This window comes from Dunckerocampus dactyliophorus, chromosome 10, assembly GCF_027744805.1.
Source record: "Dunckerocampus dactyliophorus isolate RoL2022-P2 chromosome 10, RoL_Ddac_1.1, whole genome shotgun sequence".
NCBI lineage: Eukaryota > Metazoa > Chordata > Actinopteri > Syngnathiformes > Syngnathidae > Dunckerocampus > Dunckerocampus dactyliophorus.
The window spans coordinates 17,748,642-17,772,354 of NC_072828.1; the positions used below are offsets into that span (position 1 = coordinate 17,748,642).

At 44.2% G+C, this 23,713-nt stretch overlaps 1 protein-coding gene across 3 annotated transcripts in view; it reads left to right on the top strand.

The window, feature by feature from the left end:
* exoc2 (exocyst complex component 2) overlaps positions 1-22,025 on the top strand; it is a 50,344-nt gene extending 28,319 nt beyond the window's left edge. The window contains exons 13-28 of one of the 3 annotated variants that reach the window (XM_054789235.1): positions 295-413; positions 503-571; positions 671-828; positions 931-1,052; positions 2,329-2,384; positions 3,815-3,895; positions 8,402-8,461; positions 9,600-9,661; positions 9,769-9,835; positions 11,656-11,772; positions 13,098-13,239; positions 15,228-15,283; positions 15,365-15,487; positions 15,668-15,729; positions 20,109-20,168; positions 20,243-22,024. In XM_054789235.1, the coding sequence (XP_054645210.1) occupies positions 295-413; positions 503-571; positions 671-828; positions 931-1,052; positions 2,329-2,384; positions 3,815-3,895; positions 8,402-8,461; positions 9,600-9,661; positions 9,769-9,835; positions 11,656-11,772; positions 13,098-13,239; positions 15,228-15,283; positions 15,365-15,487; positions 15,668-15,729; positions 20,109-20,168; positions 20,243-20,336 (1,448 nt within the window). In that variant the 3' untranslated portion in view covers positions 20,337-22,024. Of the gene's footprint in view, positions 1-294; positions 414-502; positions 572-670; positions 829-930; positions 1,053-2,328; positions 2,385-3,814; positions 3,896-8,401; positions 8,462-9,599; positions 9,662-9,768; positions 9,836-11,655; positions 11,773-13,097; positions 13,240-15,227; positions 15,284-15,364; positions 15,488-15,667; positions 15,730-20,108; positions 20,169-20,242 lie in introns of all 3 variants that reach the window. The other 2 variants (XM_054789236.1, XM_054789237.1) reach the window with 2 other exon arrangements.
* Positions 22,026-23,713: the final 1,688 nt, after the last annotated feature.

Genomic DNA, 23,713 nt, shown 5'->3' on the forward strand with positions numbered 1-23,713 from the left:
ACATGGGTTTTTGTGGTTGCTTTCAACTTTCTGAAAATGTTTCAATGTTAATATGGTGTTTTTAAGGTTTGAAAAGGGCTTGAATTACCGTCAATTAATGTCGTGGGGAAATGTCACATCAAAAAGCTTTGGGAAATATAATCTGGAAAATGTTATGCCTCCAGTTGGTACCAGTTCTCATATTATATACCAAGGTGCAATAGAGCAGGTTCCCCAATGTTTTTAAAAAGAGACATCATGCATGATTTTAGTTGTTTATTTGTAAAATACAACTTGTGTCTTTGTCCCTTGTAGACTTTGAAACCCCTCAGCAGGTGCAGTTTGTAGAAAAGTTGTCAGATGTGGTGATTGGCCAACTCCCTAATTTCTGGAAGCTTTGGATCTCTTATGTGAATGGAAGTCTTTTTAGTGAGGTAAGTAACTGCAAAATCATTACGGTGTGAAGTATAAAGTCCAGATATTAGATAACTGAGTTCTTTTCTTTTGCACATTTCTTCTGCAGACTGGAGAGAAATCTGGACAGGTGGAAAAATCTAAGAAGAATGCAAGACAAAGGCAAAATGACTTTAAAGTATGCAGCAGTAAACCCTCACAGAAATATCAGAATGTTCCTTACTTTGGAGTTTGAAATATTGTTTTTTTTTTAACCGTGCCTATATTTCCTGTGCAGAAAATGATTGAGGAAATGACCAATCGGTTGGTCAAGCTTGTACGCGGTGCCCTTCTTCCCACGACACTGCCCCAAGGGGAGCAAAGTCTTTATGGAGGCTGGGAGAACAAGACAGAAGTGTCTGGGGCCTGGCTTACTGAAATCATACACATTGTCAGGTCATTTGAATAGAATTAAGCATTTTGTGCAGGTCTGATGTGTTTAAGAATCTTTATGACATGTCTGCTTTACTATTGAATAACTTGCTCTATCTCATCCAGAGGTTGTCACGAGGCTTTGTCTGCCCTGGAGATCCCAAATGATCTGTTGCAAGTGATCCAGGAGTTGCTGCTGGAACTAAGAGTTCACTGCCTCATGGTGACACTGCTGCACACCACAGACGGTAAATGAGGGATGGGGTGTCACGCACTGCTGAAATTGGGTATTGATTGCATGTTATCCGATACCGGTGCGAAATCAGTACTTTTGAGCTGATGCCAGTGCTTAAACGGTGCCTGAACATGTAATTAAAAAAAGCAAAACATACAGATTCCGTCCAAAAACAATGTCAAATTCAACAGAATAGTAATAAATACTTAAACATTATAAATAAACTTCTAAAATTAAATAATAATGTCAGCAAAACAAAATAAAAGCCACAATAAATTCTCATAATTGGCACAGCAAAACCAATGACAATGCAAAAGTTTTGATTTTACAGAACTTAAGTATGTACATTTCGTACGATTCCAGCAGAAATTGATAATTTACGCACAATTCTGATTGTAGACACACATATAGATACACACACACACACACACACACGCACACACACAAGTGAACGGATAAATTTAGTTTTTGATATAGGCATCTCACTGCTGACTCAATTTATCCGTAATCTGAATAATAAAGGTGAAAGTTGCATTTCCTTGTGCCGCTTATTGAGCCGTCTGTTCATCCACTTAATCTCTGTCGCCGGTGAGCAACAGCGAATCAGGAGGGGAGCTTAATGTCAGCTACAAGTGATGTTTCTGACGTGGGTAACACATGCGATCGACGTAATGGGCACCACTGCTGTAGGCCATTTGTACTGTGTCAGATTTGGTGTAATTCCCTCTTTCTCTCATGACCCTCGCTGGCTGCACTAACACTGACCATTTGTGCCACGAACCGTTTGCGTTTCCCATCACTTCTATTCTGCTGTAGTACTTGTGGATTACTGTATTTCCAGTCTTGGTTTATTGCATGCATGGAATCATGTTGTTTCTTGGCCCATCTATTCCAATCGTGCCAGAGGAGAGGAAGTGTGCTGTGGTTGGGCATGGAGCAGTGCTCTCCCTCGAGCCAAACGTTCCATGCTTTTGGTGTGAAGTGGGCTCAAGCACAGTTTTGCCGTTGTGTGAGTGCAGCCTTAAAGAAGTAATAGAGAGTGTTATTAGACTAAACCTTGTTATACTCAGTTTCACTTGTGGTTAAGCATGGCTATTTTGAGAAGAGTGCCTGGCTTTCACTTAATTTACTCACCCTTTGTTCTTAGTGACCTTGACTGAGAGATTATTTGCATTGGGTAATTGAGTTTACATACATATTAACATACAGTATGTCTCCCTCTGTAACAACCACAAACACCCAAAGCATACTTAACATTGTGACAACAACATTGACAACATTTTTTTCAGATGTCAGGAGGCTTGCTGAGAAGGAGGACTGGGTTGTAGAGGGAATTACCAGGCTGGTAAGGAAGTAGCATATGTCATTGTTGAAGTTTGTTATTTTTTTATATCTCTTTAATATACAATGGAACCTCTGTTTTCTTACGCCCCGGTTTTCGTAGGATTCAGTTTTTTACAAAAATTATTTCCACAAATATGTCTTGTTTTTCGTACACTGTCTCTGTTATTGTACGGCCAAACGGGGCCCAAACGCAGCGTCCACGCTTTGGTGATTCAATCTCTGTGAAGAATGGATAGTGGTACTTTTAGAGTTGGGACACTATAGACTTTTTTTAATCACCTTTATTGTGTGTGAGTGGGTGTTTTATTTGTTCATATAATGGACACAGAATGATGAACAACTCTGTATGTCTTCTTTCTTTCCTCCTATAAAGCATTACATGAGGCACTGAAGTGCATTGTGTATTTCTGAATGTTAGAGAAATCTTTGCAGTAGGATTGTAATGTTACAGGTTGCAGGGGGAGTGGTGCCCATTTCTTCTGTAGAGCCCCCCTCTGCCTCGGTAAATATATTGAACTGGGCATGAAACTGTACCTGCAGGTCTTCATTGTGGACGGAATTCCCTACGGAACACAACATGAGCTGGAGCGGTGAGACGCTTGTCTCTTTATAACGCGCTCTTTTCCAGCAGATACAAAGACGATCTAGCGGCAGGGCAGATAGGCAATAAGTTCACACTTGATGTCCTTCCCCTCTTGCTCAAGCTTGGCCAAGACGCCCATAAACATGGCACGCACCTCGTTGTGGCGTAGAAAGCAAATAGCACAGACGCGAGGTGCGTTAATGGACATTGCATTGTGACACATTTTTTTTTGGCAAGACCTGCGACCCACTGAAAACGGCTCCCACCACTTGAGATTCACTGGAGACAGTGAGCTGTGCCAATGTGTGTAATGATGATTGTGCCTATACTGCTGAAGTATACAATAGAATAAGCATGTATACAGCTGTAATTATCAACTCTTTAAAGTTAAGTTTGTAACTGACTAGAATAAAACCGTGTCTGTCTGTGTGGTTCATTTGTCCCTTTCCCTCCTCTTCCCTCCGTTGTTTTCTGTTTGCTAGTCTTCAGTAAAAGGTAAAAGTCATATTATGTTTTATGCATCATTTATATATTTTTTAGGTTTTTTTTTCTGTCTGTAAAACTTATTTCTTTGTCTATAATGTGTTTTTTGCTTTTATGTGTCTGGTGGGGATGAATTGGAATGACATTATTTCTTATGGGAAAAAATAATTCGTTTTTTGTACATTTCAATTTTGAAATTACCTTTTGGAATGGATCAATGACGAAAACTGAGGTTCCACTGTATATCAAAAGCTGTGTGTCTGCCTATTTTCTCTTTTGTCGAATATTTCCAGGATAGTAAATGCCTTTGTTTTGTGCCACACTAATTTCTGAATTTTCTGCTCCCCTATTTCTGATTTGTTTAGCCATCTCAGTTTGAACAGTGTATGGCCCAGATGCTGCAATCACTGAGAGAGCCTCTGGAGATCAAACCAGGAGAGATCAACGTAAGATAGTAATCATAACTACAGAAATGCGTCGATGTATATTTCATAATGTTGCTTAATTTCAACAGTTCATACTCAAACTTTTAACCCTTCCTTTCCAAGGAATGTGCGGTTTGGGCTCGGGGTGGGGGGTGCGTGGTGCTGGGGTGGGGGGGATCCCTTGCTTTCTCCCCTCAGGGACGGGGCCGCTGTGGCTCGGTGGGTGGGGCGTGTGGGGGCCGTGGGCGGGTTGCGCGTGGGGGCGGGCGGCGTGGTGTCCATCTGCGTGGTGCTTCCCGGGATCGGCGGGAGGATGCTTGCTCCGGGGTGGGGCGGTCGGGGGGTGGCTTTGGCCGGGGGCTTGGGGGTCGGGCTGGCGGGGGGCTGGCGGGCGGTCCCTGCTGCCTGCTGGTGTCAGGCTGGTCCTTGCTTCCGGGCCGGCGGTTGTCTCCCTCCCTCCGGGGTTTCCCCCTTGGCGTGTTGGTGGATGGGCGGGGGGTGGGGCGGTGGCCGGTCTGTGGCGTGGCGGGGGGCGGGGCGGGCGGGGGCATCTGCTTGGGCGCCGGGCGGGGGGCCGCTCCTCTCGCGGGCCCGGTCGTGCGGTGCTTGCTTCTCTGTCCCTCCCTGGCGCCTCTGGCCTGCGTGCTTCGTGGGTGCGGCCGTGCTCCGCTCTATGTGGGGTCCGGTGCTCTTGTGGTCGTCGTGGTGTTGCTCCCTTGCCGGCCGTGGTGGTATGCGGGGGGCGCGTGGGCGCGGCTCCCGCTGTCCTGGTGGCGGTCGGATCTGCCTTGGGGGCGTGTGGCTTGTCCGTGGTGTTTGGCGGTTTGGGGGTGGCGCTGTGAACGCTACCTCCGGTGGGGCTCCGGTGTTGGGGGGCGCTGGGGGTATCGCCTCTGGGGGGTTGGGTGGGCCGGACTGGGCATCCTGGCGGGCCGGGTAGGGCCTGTGGTGTGTCCTGCGGCTCGCCCGAGCCTGGGCTGTGGTGGGCGGCCGGTCGGTCATGTGTCCTTGGTCCCCACCCTGCTCGGTTTGGGCGGCGTTGGGGTGTGGGGCCCCCGTCCTTCCTGTGCCACTGCACCACCTCACATATATATAGGACATTGGGTGGTGGCCTACGGTCGGGCGTGATTGGGGAGGGGAGCTGCCTTGCGGGGCTCCTTTGCTCCTGCTGTGCCACTGACCTGTTGCCCCCCAATTTTAATCGCAGAGTAGACACTAAGGGTTTGGGGGGGCTGGCCAGGTGAGGGGCCCTCCGAGCGGCAGCTGTCCCCCGATTTTAATTGCATCATTAGCTATCATCCACATACACTCCATATACATGCACACAGATACACCATCCTCTTTTATTTTATTTTATTTATTTATTTATTTTTTTTTTAATTGCATCATAGACACTATCACACCTTATCACATACACGGGTGGGGCGGGCTGGATTGGGGTGCCTTGTGCACCTCGGCGTCTGCCCGCCAGGGTCGGCGGTGTGGCCGGGGGCCTGGCCGTCGCGGTGGCTCGCCCGGGGCGGCCTGGCCTGTGGGGTGCCCTTGTCTGGTTCGCCTGCCCTTCCCTGGGGTGGCCCTCTGGGGCCTGTTGATGCCGGGGCTTGCGCCGGGGGGGGCGGCTTGCGGTGCCCCCCCTGGACTGACACGTGCCGCGGGCGCCTCTGCGCTCTTGGGGCGGGTTCGGCGGTCTCCGGGGGGCGGTGCTGGTGCTTCGGGTGGCCCGTGTGCTGTCGCGGCGGCCGGTGGTTGCTGCGCTGTGGCGGCTGCTGGGGCGCCGGGCCAGCTGGTGGGTTAGGGCTTGGTCACGCTTGCGGGTACTGTGGGCCTGGGTGGCGGGGTGGGGGTGGGGGGGCGGGTGCCCTGGGGCCGGGCTCGCTGGGGGGGGTCGTGCTCTGCCGGGCGCTTGGGCGTCTGTCGCCGTTGCGCTTTGTGCGCTGCCGGGCCGCTGTCTGTGTCCTCGCCTCCCCCGGTCTGTCTGTGGGCTTGTCGGGGGTGGGGCTCCGGTGCGCGGGTGGTGCGCTGTCGGCTCTGGTGGCATGTGGCTGGTCTGGCTTCTGGTGGTTTGTGGGGGCCGTCGGCTGGTCGGCTGCTGGTCTCGCCTTCTCGGCTCTGGTGCTTGGCCTCCCTGCGGCTTGGGGTGTGGTGCTCCCGCTCTCTCTTCGGGGTTTGCTGGCCCGCGGGTGTCGGTTGGCGCTGTGTGGTGGTTCGCCTGGCTGCTCGCCCGTTTTCCCGCCTGCCTGCTCGGTTTCCCGCTCTCCTCCTCGCTGACTCCCCTGTCTGCCTCGCTGGCGGCGTCCTACCGCTGGGGGGGTGTGGCCGGGTATCTTCCTGCTCCCCGGCGGTCTGCGCTCTCCGCCCCTGGGTTCTGAGTCGTATGTCTGGGACCCCGGGGTCCCCGGCTCCGCTGCTCCTTGGGTTACCAACGGGGGATAGGGTGGGGCTTCCGGGTGTCGGGCAGTCGACCACTGTGTGTGTGTGTGTGTGTGTGTGTGCGCGCTTGAGTAAGTAAGAGTGTGTATGAGCGTGCGCATAGGGGTGTGTTTGTGCGTAGGAGTGTTTATGTGCGTGTGTGTGGGTGCGTAGGAGTGTGTATGTGCGTGCGTGTGTGTATTTTTATTTATTTATTTATTTTAGTTATTTATTTTTGGGGGGGGGGGGGGGGGGGGGCATACAGGGGTTTGCTCCGTGGGGTCAGGTGCTGGGCGATACATCTCTGCCGCCCGTGCCTCCGCCGGGTGGGTGGAGGGTGTGCCTCCTGCATCCCTTGGCGGGGCGGCCCTGTGTCGGGGGTCGGGCGGGGGTTGGCCCGGGGCGGGCCGGGCTCCGCTCCCTGGGGGTGGGGGTGGCGGTGGGCGGGAGTTGGCGCTTCCGGCGCGGGCGGGCTTCTTTCCGGCTGTGGAGGCGTCTCTGGGCCTGCCGGTTTGTGGCCCCCGGTACCCGTCTGCCTTTGTGGGGTGTGATCTCTCGCTGGTCTCAGGGGTTGGCAGTCCTCCGGCCCGCTGGCGCCCTGTCCTTGGCTGGGATTACCTCTCTTCGGCCCCTTACTGGTCTTCCCGGGGGGGGGCTCTCTGGGCTGGCTCTTGGGGCACTGATCTTTGTGCTGCCTGCCCCTATGGGCCTGGTGGCCTTCTGGCGGCCGGGGCCCGGCCTTGCTATTTGGGGCGGGGCTCTCTGGGAGGTGGAAGGCGGCCCCTTTCCTTTCATGCACTCTCAGTGACAATCACACGCCCACACATTCCTGCACCTTTATATATATATGAAGTCTTCCTTACATACAGAGATACCTGTACATATGCACACTCACAGTACATACGTACTTCCCCACATTACTCACTGAGTTAACCAGGGTGTTATTATGTTGTTGGTTTTATTACAGCGACGGTGATTTCAGCAGTATGACTATATATATATATATATATGTGTGTATGTGCAGTGTGTATGTGTATATATATATATATATATGTATATATATATGTATATATGTATATATATATGTATGTATGTGTATGTATGTATATATGTGTGTATATGTATTTTTTTTTTTTTACAGTGATGTGCATTACAGTAACTTTGATTCTATTCACTATCATGGATAATCATTTCATTACTACAGTTATGTGTGACTGTTTCAATGCGGTATTATCATGGTGATCACTATCATAATTCATCATTTCATGACTGCTATTGTGTGCGACTGTTTCAATGCAGTATTGTCATTGTGATCACTGTCATAGTTCATCATTTCATGACTGCTATTATGTCTGATTGTCATTGACAGCTTTGTCATTGTGGTTGTTGATATTGATTTGTCCTTTATCCTTGTTCGTCTTTATAGTTGTCACGGACATTTATTTGCTGATGTCGTTCTGTATGTTTCTGTTGTTCTGTCACAATTGTTGTTGTTGCTGCTGTTGTCCTTGTCTCTTGTCTCTCTTTTTTTTGTTTTTGTCCCCTCCCCCCCCCCCCCGTTTCCTTTTCTCTTCTTCTCTGTCCCCACCTGCTCCGGTCCGGTCGCTCCAAATTTGCTTTATAACAAGCATCAAGGTCGAATAAATTTTGTATGACAGGGGAAGTGTATATCACACTTCTCTCTGGCAGAGTAAATCTGTTGAGCACTTGACGGCATTTAGGTATACAATTCTATCTGCTTTAAAGGCTGGACAGGACAGGGGTAAAAAAAAAAAAAAAAAAAAAAAAAAACCCTTCCTTTCCAAAAGAACTAAAACTTGATTCCAGTTGCTACACTGTGGCTGCGCATTGATTTTAGATAAAAAGGCATATCTTATCTTTTAGACAAGACAAAGCCTGGTCATTAAGTTAAATCATGAATAAATAAGGGTGAATCATACAACTTTTACTAAAATAATAAATATATTCTTACAATTCAAACTCACAATTGCAACTGTTATTTTTTTATTATATACCGTAATTTATTATTATTTTACTAATTATTATTTATTCTGGAATTTAAAAAAAAAGTAAATAGAGCAGGTCATATTTAACTTATTTATTGTTGTGTTTCTACAGATACTGCAGCTGGACCAAGTTCAGGACCAAGCCACAGAGCTCTGTGTTAGCATCATGAAAGCAAGTATATTTTGTCATTCAAGCTACAGTGTCCTTTTTAGCAGCAAACATACTGTGTGAATTATTAGATGTTTTTTTTTATTTTTGGAAGGTAAATGTGAAGTCTAACAAACCTTTCATTCATCATCAATTTGCGCTGAATTTCATCTGATTGTCAAGAAAAAAAACTAAATTTTTAGTGTTATAATATATATAATAATCGTGTCCTGGTGACCAGTCCTGGGTTAACCCCACCTCTTGCCCAAAGTCAGCTCCAGCTCACCTGCGACCCAGATGAGGACGAATGAAAGTTGTTGTTTATATATGCGTAGGCCGCACGTTGGTCTAGTGGTTAGCATGTTGGCCAACACAGTAACAGCCTGGAGATTAGGAAGACCTGGGTTCGATTCTCCCCTGGGCATTTCTGTGTAGAGTTTGCATGTTCTCCCAGTGTTTGCGTGGGTTTTCTCCGGTTTCCTCCCATCCAACAACATGCATGTTAGGTTAATTTGGGATCCCCATAGGTATGACATTCCATAGGTATGAATGTGAGTGTGAATGATTGTTTGTCTATATGTGCCCTGCGATTGGCTGGCGAAACAGTCCAGGGTGTACTGTCTGCCTGTTGCCCGAAGTCAGCTAGCATGCCCCCGCGACCCTAAAGAGGCACATTTCTCAGTGACATATCTGTAAGATCCTGAAAGCTAACATACAAAACATACAAAATTGTTGATCAACAAATCCTATTGTCTCACATTTTGTTTGTTGTGCCTATTAAGTTTACATGCAGACAATAGTCCTGTATTAAGCCAAATCTAAACTTCTGAAACATGTAAACATCTTTTTAATATTGCAAATTCCGAATAAAGGTCATTTACCGTTTATTAAAAACACGGAGTATGTCTACAAATAATGCATTTGGCCAGCATATGAATGAACAGAATGTAACAAGTATTTTGTCTTCGAGGTCGAGCTTTTGGTGAAAAAAACAGTATGTTTTGTTTTGTTTCTAAGTCATGTTGTTATTACCAACAATATTGTGAATATGATGATTAACATGTAAATGTATATACTGTATGTAAATGAATAACATCTCTAGCATTCCAGTGGTGTGCTGTCCCCAACATGTCTGAGCATAACGTCTATGTATTCAATTTAGGTTTTCATCAACTGCCTAGAGCAGCAGAGCACAAAAAGAGATGGAGACATGACTCCATATCAGTAAGTATTGGGAAATGTTATGTGCTCTAACAGTGTATCAGCCATTGTACACTACAAGTAGTAGACCTGAGTCATTATCTGTTAAATCTGTTTTGTGTTTGCTGTAGCATATCAATGGATCTTTCCTCTACGGATTTGTTTACCAACATGCAAGAGTGCTTCAGTCCAACTTCCGTAAGCTCAGTCTTTGCTGTTATTTGAAATTCTGCATATCAACACATGGTGGTCTTGTGGTTAATGATGCCAGCAACCGTCTTGAACCTATCTTAAATCGTTTAAACTATGAAACGTTATCAACCTATTTACTGGTTGTGGACAAGAAGCAAATACATCCTCCTTTCTTATAAGTTAAGATGTTTGTTAAGAACCTGTGCGCTGGGAAAGGAAAGAGGAGGAGACACGGTAGGTAGTGTGCTTCTGGTAAAGGGAAATGGGGCGAGTGCAGATGGGGTTTCCCCGGCCTAATTAGGCTTGGTTAGCAGATGTAAAGCAGCCAGTCTCTTTAGTTATGTAACTTTTTAGTGTGTGTTGGTGGGGGTGGATAGTTCATTACATCCAAAAAGAATATTTTGACTTAAGAATATTGTAATTACAAGATGTTTTATTCTTTTTGTTTGAAAATCACATCTAATAAAGTTAGTGTCCCATTAAGCATTATGCAACTGACTATAATGATGTTGGATTCAAGGTATAATTATAGAGAAATGATATTACAGTGGTGTGAAAAAATGTTGTCCCCCTTCCTGATTTCCTATTTTTTTTGCATTTTTGTCGCATTTAAATGTTTCAGATCATCAAACAAATTTAGATATTAGTCAATGACAACACAACTGAACACAAAATGCTTTTTTAAATGAAACTTTTTATTATTAAGGGAGGGAAAAAAAAATCCAAACCTACGTGGCCCTGTGTGAAAAAGTGATGGCCCCTAAACCTAATAACTGGTTGGGCCACCCTTAGCATCAACAACTGCAATCAAGCGTTTGCAATAACATGCAGTGAGTCTCTTACAGTGTTGTGAAAGGAATTTTGGCCCACTCATCTTTACAGAATTCTTGTCATTCAGCCGCATTGGGTGGTTTTCAAGCATGAACTGCCTTTTTAAGGTCATGCCACAGCATCTCAATAAGATTCAGGTCAGCACTTATACTAGGGCACTCCAAAGTCTTCATGTTGTTTTTCTTCAGCCATTCAGAGGTGGCCTTAATTGCTGGTGTGTTTTGCATAATTGTCCTGCTGCAGAACCCAAGTTGGTTTCAGTTTGAGGTCACGAACAGATGGCTGGACATTCTCCTTCAGGATTTTTTTGGTAGGCGGCGGAATTCATGGTTATATTTATCACAAAAAGTCTTCCGGGTGCTGAAGCAGCAAAACAGCCCCAGACCATCACACTACCACCACCACATTTTACTGTTGGTATGATGTTCTTTTTGTGAAATGCCTGGAATGCCTGGAACTCTGCCATGCAGGCTGTTTTTGCCCAGTGTCTTTCTTATGGTGGAGTGATGAACACTGACCTTAACTGAGGCAAGTGAGGCCTTCAGTTATTGGATGTTGTTGTGGGGTCTTTTCTGACCTCTTGGATGAGTCATCACTGCGCTGTAGGGGTAATGTTTGTTGGCCGGCCACTCCTGGGAAGGTTCACCACTGTTGTCAGTTGCAGCTAGGCATGGGCCAGTTACCGGTTTCAAGGTATACCACGGTATGAAAAAGTCACGATTACAAAACCGCTAAAATTGGCCATCTGTGGTATGAGAGAAGGTGGAGGTCCAGTGCGGCCACTATGGAAATACTTTGTCATGTCCTGTGTTATTGGAAGTGGGCTTCGATGCGCTGAAACCACGGGCATAAGCTGTGTTGCCAAAAGTCAGGCTACCTAACCGTCACGGCACAGATTAGGAGCATAAGCAGGTACAGGCGGGAATTTTAGTGATGATACAGATACAACGATCAAATAAAATCAGTGTTGTATCAGGATGTTTTTGTCTATTCAGGAGCAACGTTTGCTGATCCTACTGAGTAACTGCCATTACCTGGAGAGGCACACTTTCCTCAATCTGGCTGAACACTTTGAGAAACATGGATTCACAGGCACTGAGAAAATCACACAGGTCAGTGTAATGTTCCAGGCTCTTTCATTCTAAGATTACTCTACATCTACTTTCTGATTACTGTGCTCTTCATCTTCTCATAAATAAATGACTCATTTACTCTTTGTTGTGGCTAATTTTGTCGATAAGAGCTCCATGATGTCAGTTATAGGACTAATCAGATCAATCACGCAGAACGTCTCAGAAGACACTATTTGTTGTAACTTGTATGCCTCATCATCACACATACAGTGAGGACCTTTTAATTCCACACAATGACTGATGTCTGAATCACAAAGCAAGAACATATAGATCCATTAAATCAGTTGTTGTCAAAATGAAGGTTGGGAAGGTGCAACAGGAAAAAAAAAACAACAACTTTGTTTCACCCTTTTATATTAAGTAGAAACAACAGTACAGTATCAACTACAATAATAGATACTAGACCACATTTGTAGTGTCTATAGAAGAGAATTGGGGAGGCCCCGGTTTTTGTTGGGGTTTTTTTCTCTCAAAAGTAAGGCTCACTTTCTCACACTTCGAAAAGCCCTGCTTTAAACTTATTATACTGTATTTTCTGGACTATAGAGCGCACCGGTATGTACGCTGCGCCGTGTAACACGAGGTATTTAGTACACAGAAAGATGTTACATAGATTTTTTTAAACTTTTGATTAAATGTTTTTTGTCAAACAGTGCCAAACTGTGCGTTGTAACATGGCTAGTTAAACAGCAGCCTACCAGAAAAGTCATTCATTGCCATCGTCCTCCTCCTCCTGGGCACTAAAACCACTAAAGTCAACAAGCGTCACAATTGAACAGCCTCTGTCTCTGTCTTTCATTGTCGCTCTTCGTTGTTTAGCCATTTAGCTTGAGCTATCCTCTTCATTCCTCCCGTCCTTTCCGAACCCGTTGGTGATAGTGGACGGTTTGCGGTCTGAGCAGTCCAAACAGAAGTTGTAGTAATTCTACACTTGATCAAACTTACTTAAGATGTGTCAAAGATCGCTGCATAAGACTTGCGATACTTGTGATACGTGCGAAAGTGTGATATTACCTTCGTCTTCACTCGTCCGGGTCACTGCTTCCTGAAGCTGCACTCTTAGCATCATGGGAAATTTAGTTTCTCGCCATAAATTAGTCGTATCACTGTACAAGCCGCAGGGTTCAAAGCATGAGAAAAAAGTAGCGGCTTATACACCAGCAATTACGGTAGCTATTGTTTTATCTCTGGTATTTAGTGACTTTCAGTGGATGATGTACATTGTGTGTTTGATGGTATTTACTGTAGGTTTTGGGTCTAAGGATCTCTATACCTCGTGGTTGTGATTGTGACCCACTTTCCAGGTAAGCATGATGGCGGTTCGGGAACTGGATGAAAAACTTTTTGACGCCTACATTGAGAGGCGAGCTGACCCTATCGCAGGCGCCCTGGAGCCGGGTATCTACGCAGGCTACTTTGACTGGAGAGACTGTCCAACTCCCACAGGTACTTGCACAGTAGAGGCCCCCATATACACACTTAAAACAAGTTTCTGTGGAAGGATATGCTTGCAATGGGGAGGAATTCCCCCAAAATTCAGGTAAGTGCCCCTGTTTGTGTTGACCTGTAGGAGGAGAACTTCATATCTCTTGCCTGCTTTGTTGTCACGTTTGTTGCCGTGTGTGATGTGTCATGTGTGAAGTACAGCTCTTAAAGACTTACTGTAAGAACCACTGAGATAATTATTTTGGTTTTGTTAAAGCCACAGAATGTGTGTGTGTGCGTGTGTGTGTGTGTGTGTGAGAGAGAGTGTGGTTTAACATATAGTTCTTAGCAAAGGTTGTGAAAAAATGTGTGTGAGCGAGGTATGGGTAATCTTTGAACAGTTTTGAATGACAGCATTGACAATGTGCATGATGAGGAGGAAGTTGGACCTTTTTCTGCTTTTGATCCAACAAATGTGTGCAAGCTGGATGTGAAAGAGGAACATTTTGGTCGCCAAATCACACTTGTAGGATATGATACTTTCATGTTGCGCTACAGTGTGAGATTCATCATGTTTTTATGTTAGTGCTACATTTTAGGAAATCCATGTTTAATTCTTTTAATCAGGTTCTATCTTTAGTTATACTTCTAGTTCTGATGAAATACTTTATGCATTTTGTTTTGATGCTGTACTTCAATATTTCCTATCTCCTGCCAGAGACTGGCTCGGCCACTCTAGGATCTTAATGTGCTTCTTTGGGAGGCATTCATTTGTCACCCTGGCAATATGTTTTGGGTCATTAGTCATGGTCATGCTGGAAGACCCATCCACGACACATCTTCAGCATCCTTGCTGAGGCCAGGAGCTTCTCTTTCAAGACTCGACAGTACATGGCCCCATTCATAAGCCCAAAAGCAGAATGTTTCCACATCCATGTTTGACAAAGGATGGTTTTGTTGGGGTCAAATTCAGCATTTCTGTACCTCCAAACATGTCTAGCCAAATTGATGCCAAATAGCTCAATTTTGGTCTCATCTGACCACATCACATTCTCCCAAGCCTTGTCTAAATCATTCAGGTGTTCATTGGCAAACTTTGATGTGTGGTATTGTGAGGTTAGGCGCACACTGACCAGGCGGTTAACCCAAGGAGCTGAGTGTCTTGTGATACCTCTGTACTGTATAGATGTTTGGTTTACAGTGGCTCACAGTGGCTCAGAGGAAAGCACTCCAGAAGGTCATAAACATGGCACAGAACATCATTAGCTGGCCTCTTCCCACACTGAAAGAGCTACAGAGCTTCTGCTGCCTCAGGGAAGCTCAACACATCCTCAAGGACATGCTGGAAACATACTCAATAATCTCTGACATTTGCAACATACGTCTGTTTACATGTATGGGTGCGATGGGTATGGTCGACTGTGTGTGTTTAGTTGTTTAGCTTATCTTTTAGCTATTTTTATAGCTAGATTTTTCACTATTTTTATAATCTGTGGTTGAATGGTACAGTAAATGTATGATTGCTTCACTGCACTTTGACTGTTTGACACTTTTGCTGTACATGTCACGTTACAATGACAATAAACGTCTGTTCTATTCTATTCAGATGGCTTGAGCAGGGGGATCTTGTGGGCACTGTCAGATCCCAATCCATTAAAGCAAAGTGTGTTACTAATGGTTTTCTTAGTGACTGTGCTCCCTACTCCCTTGAGATTATTAACCAGCTCCTCCGTGGTAATTCTGGGCTCTTCCCTCACCTTTCTTCATCATCATCCCATCAGAAACTTCTGGACTGTTCATGTCATTATAAGAGGGTAAAGGGGATCAAATACTTACTTTCTCTACCGTATACTGCGCAAACTCCAAGGTCAAACACAAACTAGGATGCTGGTCAACTGCCAATTTCAATTACAATCCTGTAATAACAAATAATGCTCATGTTGATTTTGGACAAAAACTATTAAGACATGTATGTCATGTATGTTCCAAGTATGTTTCTTCTTCTGTAGGTGTGAGGAGCTACTTAAAAGAAGCCCTGATGAGCATCATCACAGTTCATGCTGAGGTATGGGCATCAGCACTTTTTTCTTTTGTCTTTCTGCTTTTACCTTCTTTGTTTTAACGTTTCCAACTTTCCGTCGACCAGGTCTTTACAGTCTCAAAGGATTTGGTTCCTTGTGTGCTGTCCAAAATTGTTGCGACAGTTGCAGATGAGATGTGTCGTCTTATACAGTGCGTGTCATCCTTCAGCAGAAATGGCGCTCTGCAGGTATTCACATGACACACTCACTTTGTCCACGCATAATAAGACCCCTAACTCATAAGTCAACCCCCACACTTTTGGGGGATTTTACCTGTTCGTTGTGATAATGTCGCATCTTACTCCAAGCTGCCAACCACTAACAGCAGTGTGATATGTAACTGTTGCACCTGCAACCTTCATTTCCAGGCTCGAATTGAACTTTGTGCCCTGAGAGATGCCATAGCTGCATATCTAAATGCTGAAAGCAAGTAAGTGCAGCACACACCCACACATGCTGCCACACTGGAACCTAGTTCTGTGATTTATGGCTGCATATGTCACACACATAAATCTCACACACACCTCACATCAATCCATATTTATGTAATTTGTTGGGTTAAATGAAAGGAAGTGAAAGCAACCTGGTTCTGTCTGCACTTGCTCTGCTGTCTCCGTGTGTATGTGTCTCTTACTGTTAATGTGAATTTTTTTTTTCCAAGTTCAAAGCATAAAAATATATGGTAGTTGTATCTTTTTAAAAGAACAAATAGTATTTTGATGGCCTACTGTGTCACTGCACGGTGGCCTAGTGGTTAGCATGTTGGCCACACAGTCAGGAGATCCAAAAACATACATGTTAGGTTAATTGGAGACTCTAAATTGTCCATAGGTATGAATGTGAGTGTGAATGATTGTGTGTCTATATGTACCCTGTGATTGGCTGCTGACCAGTCCAGGGTGTACCCCGCCTCTCACCCAAAGTCAGCTGGGATAGGCTCCAGCAACCCTAGTGGGGATAAGCGGCGTAGAAGATGGATGGATGGAGGCATACTGTGTCATTGCAATACCAACTCTGTCACTCATTTCAGCAATCTGCAATATCTCTATATCTTGTCTTGTGTTAACGCTGACTTTAATTTGGATTTTTTTTTTTTTTAGATTTATGATAGTAATTAGGATTGAAGTGAAAGGAAATGTTTGGCACACCGTACAAACCACACACATGAGACATGCAGGCAAGGAGAGATGTCACAGTGACGGAGAGCACAAGTGGTGATCTGAGTTCTGCCTGGGGTACAAAGCTTTGCTGAAGGGCAGCTTCACAGTAGTCATGAAGCAGTTGCAGTTTATTTTTGCTACCCCAGTTCTAAATCCCAAGCCTTCGATGTTACTGCAGTAGTTCGACAAACTTGACAATGTTAGAGTGTTTATTTCCAAGACATATACTGCCTGGTAGTTTAGTGGTGCACATTGCTACTGCCTTTTCATACAGACAGCACGGGTTCAAATCCCAACAAGGTCACTTCCCTTGCAGCAAACATAAATTGTACAGCTAAATTTGCAATGGCTTTTATTTCCATCCACTCAAATGCATTAGGAACACTGCATATTGTAATCCGACTCAAAATTTGAAGAAAAAGGTATCAAATGTGTTAGTGTGGAGTTTGAGTTATTCAATTAATGACAGGTCACATCTGACAAAAGTTAGTGGACTCCCCACAACACAGATGTAAAGCACTTCTCGGAAACAGTAGTTATACCACTAAATTTTTATTTTCAGTTTATACTGTAAATGTTTGATTTTAGTTACGTGCGATAACAGAAACTAAAGACCTTAATGGGATTAATACAGTATATCTATATATTGAAGGAATATATATGGAAAATTCTTCACCTAACGTTAACCTCATTGAGCATGTTTTTCACTAGGGGTAGGATTAAATACGCATGTCTGAAAAATACTCTTTTTTTCAGACATGATGAATTAGGCAAATGTGAACACGTGATGTACTTCAATGTAACTATGCATGTTCCACATACAATGAAGCACAGCTGACTGAAGATAAAAGTGAAGGGAATACACATAACCAAGCAGCAACTGAGGGTGGCTGCAGTAAAGGCTTGGTAACGTAGCTCCAGGGTTTGGTGATGTCCAGACGTGCAAAGGACATTCATCCAAAGCTTAAATTTGATTTACGATTATACACTCCTGATCAAAATTTTAAGAATTTAAGAATTTTTGCAAGAATTTGCATTTTGCGCTGTTGGATCTTTAAGGAGGCTCTAAGTAGAGCTTTAAAATACAAAAGGAAGAAATGGGAGTGAGACAAAAACATTTTTGAGTGAGCAATCTATTGCAAACAAGCTGAAACTGAAACAGGCTGTTCATCAGCTGGCCAAAACGTTTAAGGCCATAGGTAACAGAAAAAACCAAACCCCCCTCAAAACAAAAAATACGTAAAAAAAAGAAAAAGGAGTAGTAGTAATGAGTAGCTGCGCCATTCTTGTCAATCATCTCAAAAATTGGTTTGGGCATGCTTGATGCCAGTGTTTCCAGGAGGCTAGTGGGGATGTTGCTCCAGGTGGTGAAGATGGCTTCACAGAGGGCATCCACTGTCTGGAACGGATGTCCTTTTTTGTAAACTTCCCTTGCCGTCCATCCCCAAATGTTCTCAATCGGATTTAGATCAGGGGAACATGCAGGATGATCCAAAAGAGTGAGGTTATTCCTCTGGAAGAAGTCCTTTGTCAGGCGGGCATTGTGAACTGCAGCGTTGTCCTGTTGAAAAAGCCAGTCATTACCACACAGCCTTCAGTTATGAGGGATGCCTCCTGTGACATCTCCACATAGCCAGCTGCCATTTGCCGCCCTTGCACAACCTGAAGTTCCATCGTTCCATTGAAGGAAAAAGCATCCCAGATCATGATGGCACCCCCTCCACTGTGTCGTGTGGAAAACATCTCAGGTGGGACCTGCTTGTCATGCAGTAATGTTGGAAGCTATCGGGACCGTCGAGGTTCCATCCATCCATCTTCTACCACTTATCCGAGGTCGGGTCGCGGGGGCAGCAGCCTAAGTAGGACTTCCCTCTCTCCAGTCACTTCATCCAGCTCCTGCTAGCAGATCCCAAGGCTTTCCCAGGCCAGTTGAGAGACATACTCTCTCCAACGTGTCATGGGTCTTCCTCGATGCGTCCTACCAGTCGGACATGTGCCCTGAACACCTCCCGAGGGAGGCGTCCGGGAGGCATCCTGACCAGATGCCCAAGCCACCTCATCTGGCTCCTCTCAGTGCGGATGAACAGTGGTTCCACTCTGAGTTTCTACCGGATGATAGTGCTTCTCACCTTATCTCTAAGGGAGAGCCCAGCCACCCTACAGAGAAAGCTAATTTTGGCCGCATGTACCCACGATCTTGTCCTTTCGGTCACTACCCAAAGCTCATGACCGTAGGTGAGCGTAGGAACGTAGATCAACCGGAAAATTGAGAGCTTTGCCTTTTGGCTCAGCTCGTCAAGGTTCCATTTTTTTCTCAGAGAATAAAACTTTCTTCCACCTTTCAATGCCCCATGTTTGGTGCTGTCCTGCAAATTCCAAACGGGCAATTTTGTGCCATTGAAAGAGACGAGGTCTTTGAAGACGTTTTTTGTTCTTAAAACCCTTCTCTCGCAAATGCCATCTGATGGTTATTGGGCTGCACTCAGCACCAGTAACTACCTTCATTTGGGCAGAAGATCGTCCCAAGTGTTGACATACAGCCAATCAGATCTCCCGGCTCAGGGCTGGTAACACTTTTTTGGGGTCTTCAGTATTCAGGATCTTATTAGACGTTTAAAATGACTGTCTTACTGCGCCCGACATCAGCAGCAATGGCACGCTGCGAGAGGCAGTGTGAATACCTGACAGAAAATGGCATTGGATCCACATTTTTAATTGAATTATTATAAACTTTTTTTTTTCATTGATCAGCTGATGAACAACCTATTTCACTTTAAAGGGGACCTATTATGCTTTTCCTCTTTTCTGACCTTTACGTGTTTTTCTCGTGTTAAACGATGCCAACACGTTAGATAATGAAGTTTGCGCATTTGGAGGTGACTCCTGAAAGCAGTTTTGGACGGCTCTACACCCTGTGTTTTACAGTTTTGTTAACACTGAGTTGCATTGATGTTACTGCAACCCGGACCCCCACTTATATGCCCAGCACCCCCACTCTGCTTCGCTCTGTTCACGGTGTTAGCGCGTCGAGCAATGGCTCCCAGGAAATGTTTGTTCGGGTGTGCCTAAAGAGACAAGCATCAGGCAGAAGTGGTTGCTGATTGCCGGCCAGCAAGAGAAAATTATGCTCATCTGTCAAGGGCATTTCACACGGGACTGTTTTGTCAACATGGGCCAATACAAAGCCGGACTATCCGCCAAACTGTTGCTGAAGTCTGACGCCTTTCCAACGTTACTTAGTCGTGTCGAAGAGTCAGAAGAGCAAGCTGTAACAATTTATCAACGTCCTAACTGTTTATTTTGTGTAAGTAAGTAAGCAAACAAAAGGGTTCGGCAGCTGTCCGGAAGCCCTCGGGAGCGGTTGGGGGGTGTGTCTCACCCCCCATTTCTTCTTTTATAATTTTGAATTCCTTAGCGCCTCCTTAAGATCCAACACTGCAAAATATAAATTCTTGCAATTTTTCTATCGGTCTTAATATTTTGATCAGGAGTGTATTTACTTGTATATGATTTTCTTCAAATACTTTCAAAGGTTAATGAAAATTGAGAGAGTCTGCATAAAGTGGCTATACTAAGAAAAAGGAGTGTAGCAAAAATCAGCATAATATAAAGAATGTATTTCCACGACTAACGGAGTTTTTAATTGCAGGGCCAGCTTCAAATTAGCGATGGACGTCCTGCCTCAGTTGCACAGTGGATCCGATAAAAAGTGAGTGTGCTTCTGCACGTGTTGATGCTACAGTGGTTCATATTGACTTTCCTCTGCTTCATGTCGTCTGCCAGGTTACTGGAAGAGCTGTTGAATAAGTTTAAAAGCAGCATGCAGCTCCAGCTCACCTGCTTCCAGCCATCCTGTGTCCAGCCTGTGAAAAGATAAACAACACCTACTCGTTGTTTCTTGTCTTTCGGCAATCAACAACTTTGTCACTTCGATTTTCAATTGTGCACCACGCAAACAAAACAGTGACTGACGCATGTAATTGTATTCATAAAATAATGTTTTTCCCTGTATTCTACTCCTCGCAAGCTTTCTAACGGTATACAATCGTCCCTTGCTATATTGCGGTGTGAATATCGCTCCTTCACTCTTATTGTGGTTTTACAAAACTCAATGATCACCGTTTGGTGGTTGACGATGGCCTATTATTAGTCAAACAATATTCAAAGACAAGTTATATGTAGTATTTCGGCCACTGGGTGACAGTAACATTAATGAGACATGACATTACAGTACATGACATTACTCACTCTGCATGTAGTCAGCCATGGCATGTCCGACATGAAGGTAAATAAGGTCTCCTCCTACTTTGTGTGGAAGTGGTAAGTTTTTTTAAATTCTTTAGTTTAGAATAAATAAATTAGAGGCTAACTCGTTAGCTTGCTAGCATGCTATGCAGCGTGGGTCATCTCTTGTGTCCCTGCAGTGATCCATAGCCTGTGCATTAGCGATGTGGTGTAAACAAAGAGTAATAGGAGCACAAAGGTGACTATTATTTCATGTCTTCAGGGCTCTAATAATGGCAGAAAAACGTAAATGCTCTGAACTATGAAAATATTCCATTTCTTAATATTGAATCCTACTTAGCGGAAAATCACTTACCGCGATCAGATCTGTAACCAATTAACCGCAATAAATGAGGGACGACTGTAGCACACTATTGTGGAACAAGTGTGGGGGGAATTCCAACTAAACTGTGAGAAAAATGTCCTAGTTATTATTATTTATTTAGATTGAAATTTTTTTAATATAAATAATAAAAACAACCATGATGTTACTGACACCAGAATTATATTCCCTGAGAGGGCTTCAAATATTACAGTCAAAACATAAATGGTAATAAGCCACTCAATACATTATTTGGAATTAATATATATTCTTTTGTTCAATTCAAAGTAGATTTGTGGTTTTAATTATTTTCATGTCAGGAATACATTCATCATGAACGGTATATAAGTCGCTACTTTTTTTTAAAAACTCTGAACCCTGCATCTTAAACAGCGGTGTGGCTAAATTCTAATCTCGTGACATCTCCTTCACTTTAGAACTGCTATTAATCGTTTCAATACTGTGCCACTCACGAGTCAATGAGGAAACGGTAGCTCTTTCTTTGGCAGGAGCCAATCACAAGCTATCAGTGAACTCACGACAAACTTGTCAACCCACTGGAAATCACAGGAGGTCATTACTCAATATAACAGTCGGACTCACGGTGTCATCTTACAAAGAATGCTAAACTCATCACACAGCAACTTAACAGTCAAAAGGTAGCTGGGAAATTTTCATAATGCATTGCGTCCAAGCAAAGCATTCATTTCTGCCTGTCGGGGCGCTGCACTGACGTCAGCCTCCCTGTGGGTTCCTCTGGTGGACAGAGGCAGCATTGCAGCGCCATCCATCCATTTACTATGCTGCTTGTCCTCGAATTACATTTTCGTAACGTTTAAAATAGTTGTGGTTTCTTTTCATTTTAAACCCATATTGCTTCTTGTATAATTCCCAGCTACCTTTTGAGTGTTAAGTTGCTGTGTGATAATTTTAACGTTCGTTGTAAGATGACACAGTGAGTCAGACTGTTATACTGAGTCATAACCTCCTGCAATTTCCAATAAGTTGACAAGCTCATCGTGAGTTTTTTCATAGCTCCTGTCAAATAAAGAGCGGCCTGGTCCTCACAAACTCCTGCATGTCATAATATGCCATTTTTTGACATGGACATGTGTGGTTTATAGTCTGGTGCAGCTTACATATGTACAAATCTATTTTTCTCTTTAAATTTTGTGGGTGCGGCTTATACACCGGAATTTACGGGATATATGAATATACTCATATAAACAATGTAACAATAAGAATGACGCAACAAAAAAACACAAATTTTTGACATAAGACGACGGAAAAATATTGCTCTCATCACACTAGTATTGAACCTATACTGATACTACCTCTAAATTTTAAAATTGTCAACCCTCCAGGCCCAATACCAAGTCTTTACGGTCCTTGCTGTGTCAAATACTACAGTTTACTTCTGAGCAAACGAAACAACTGCTGGTTGAAGTCTGTACTAAACACCAAAGTATATTTCTTACGGCTCTTCCTTGTTGTAATCCCTGTAGGTAAAATAATAAACTAGTTGCACAGCAGCTATGTAGAAATAATTTTGAAGCCAGCTATTGTGGCCATGTACAATAAATATCCAGATATTATAGCTAAGTACAGTAGTGTAACTCTTGAATGGAACACATTGGCCCATTTTTGCAGACGGTTGGTGTGCATGCTTGCCTCGCTTCAAACCAGCGGGTGCAGCCATTCATCTGTGCTTACCACTTCCTCCGTGCTGTCTGACATGTCATCTCCTCACGCCCAGCACAACTACCCACAGAGTGAACAAAAGGCGTGTGTCGGGCGGGGTCCGTCAGTGCCGTTACATCGAGCAGTAAACAGAGAAGACTGCACATGTTCTGGCTTCAGTGTGGATGCAAAGGAAGCAGGCTGTTGTGCAAGAGTAACCCATATTTTTAAAATCTCAACTTGAAATGGAATCTGTTTAAATATAATCTCCTAACTCATACCTACACACACGAAGAACATAAAATAAAGCAGGAAATGCAGTAATTATCTAATTATTAAATCTTTACCTTTATTCCTGTAGCTTATTGGGAGGAGGAAGTAGAAGAGGCAGGAGAAGCATTCATTCTAGTCTTCCAGCTAAAGCACTATGAACCTTTCCATAGCAGTAATAAGACCACTACACTCAGAGGAGCACATCCTTTAACATGCTCAAGGATGCTGTAGCGACCCGGCAGTGTTAGAGTTTTATGATTGCTGATTCATCTCCAGTTTTTGGAATAATGAGATTGTTGATTGATCGCATCCTCAATATTCTTACAACGTCCGGGTAGACGGTACAATACCATCTTTGTCCTTAATGATGGTAGCAACTGTCCAATGTTGAGAACAAAAGGTGAACGTTTCTCCTCTAAGCTTATTATGATGTTCGTTCTCACTCGGCCACGGTGCTGGCTTCACTTTTCTTGATGGCAAGAAAACTTTTCATGTGGACAGAAGGAGAAAATGGAGAATACAAGCAATGGCTCGCTAGCTGTCACAAGTTTGTGAGCAAAGTTATCTGTTTACATTTCTTTGACGGGTTAAAGACCTTATTCCACGACGGCGAGATGTAGGTCGAAGTGACACGTGATAGCAATCGATATTACGAAAATGTGCGAATGAAATTGACTTTTAATAATACTCCAACG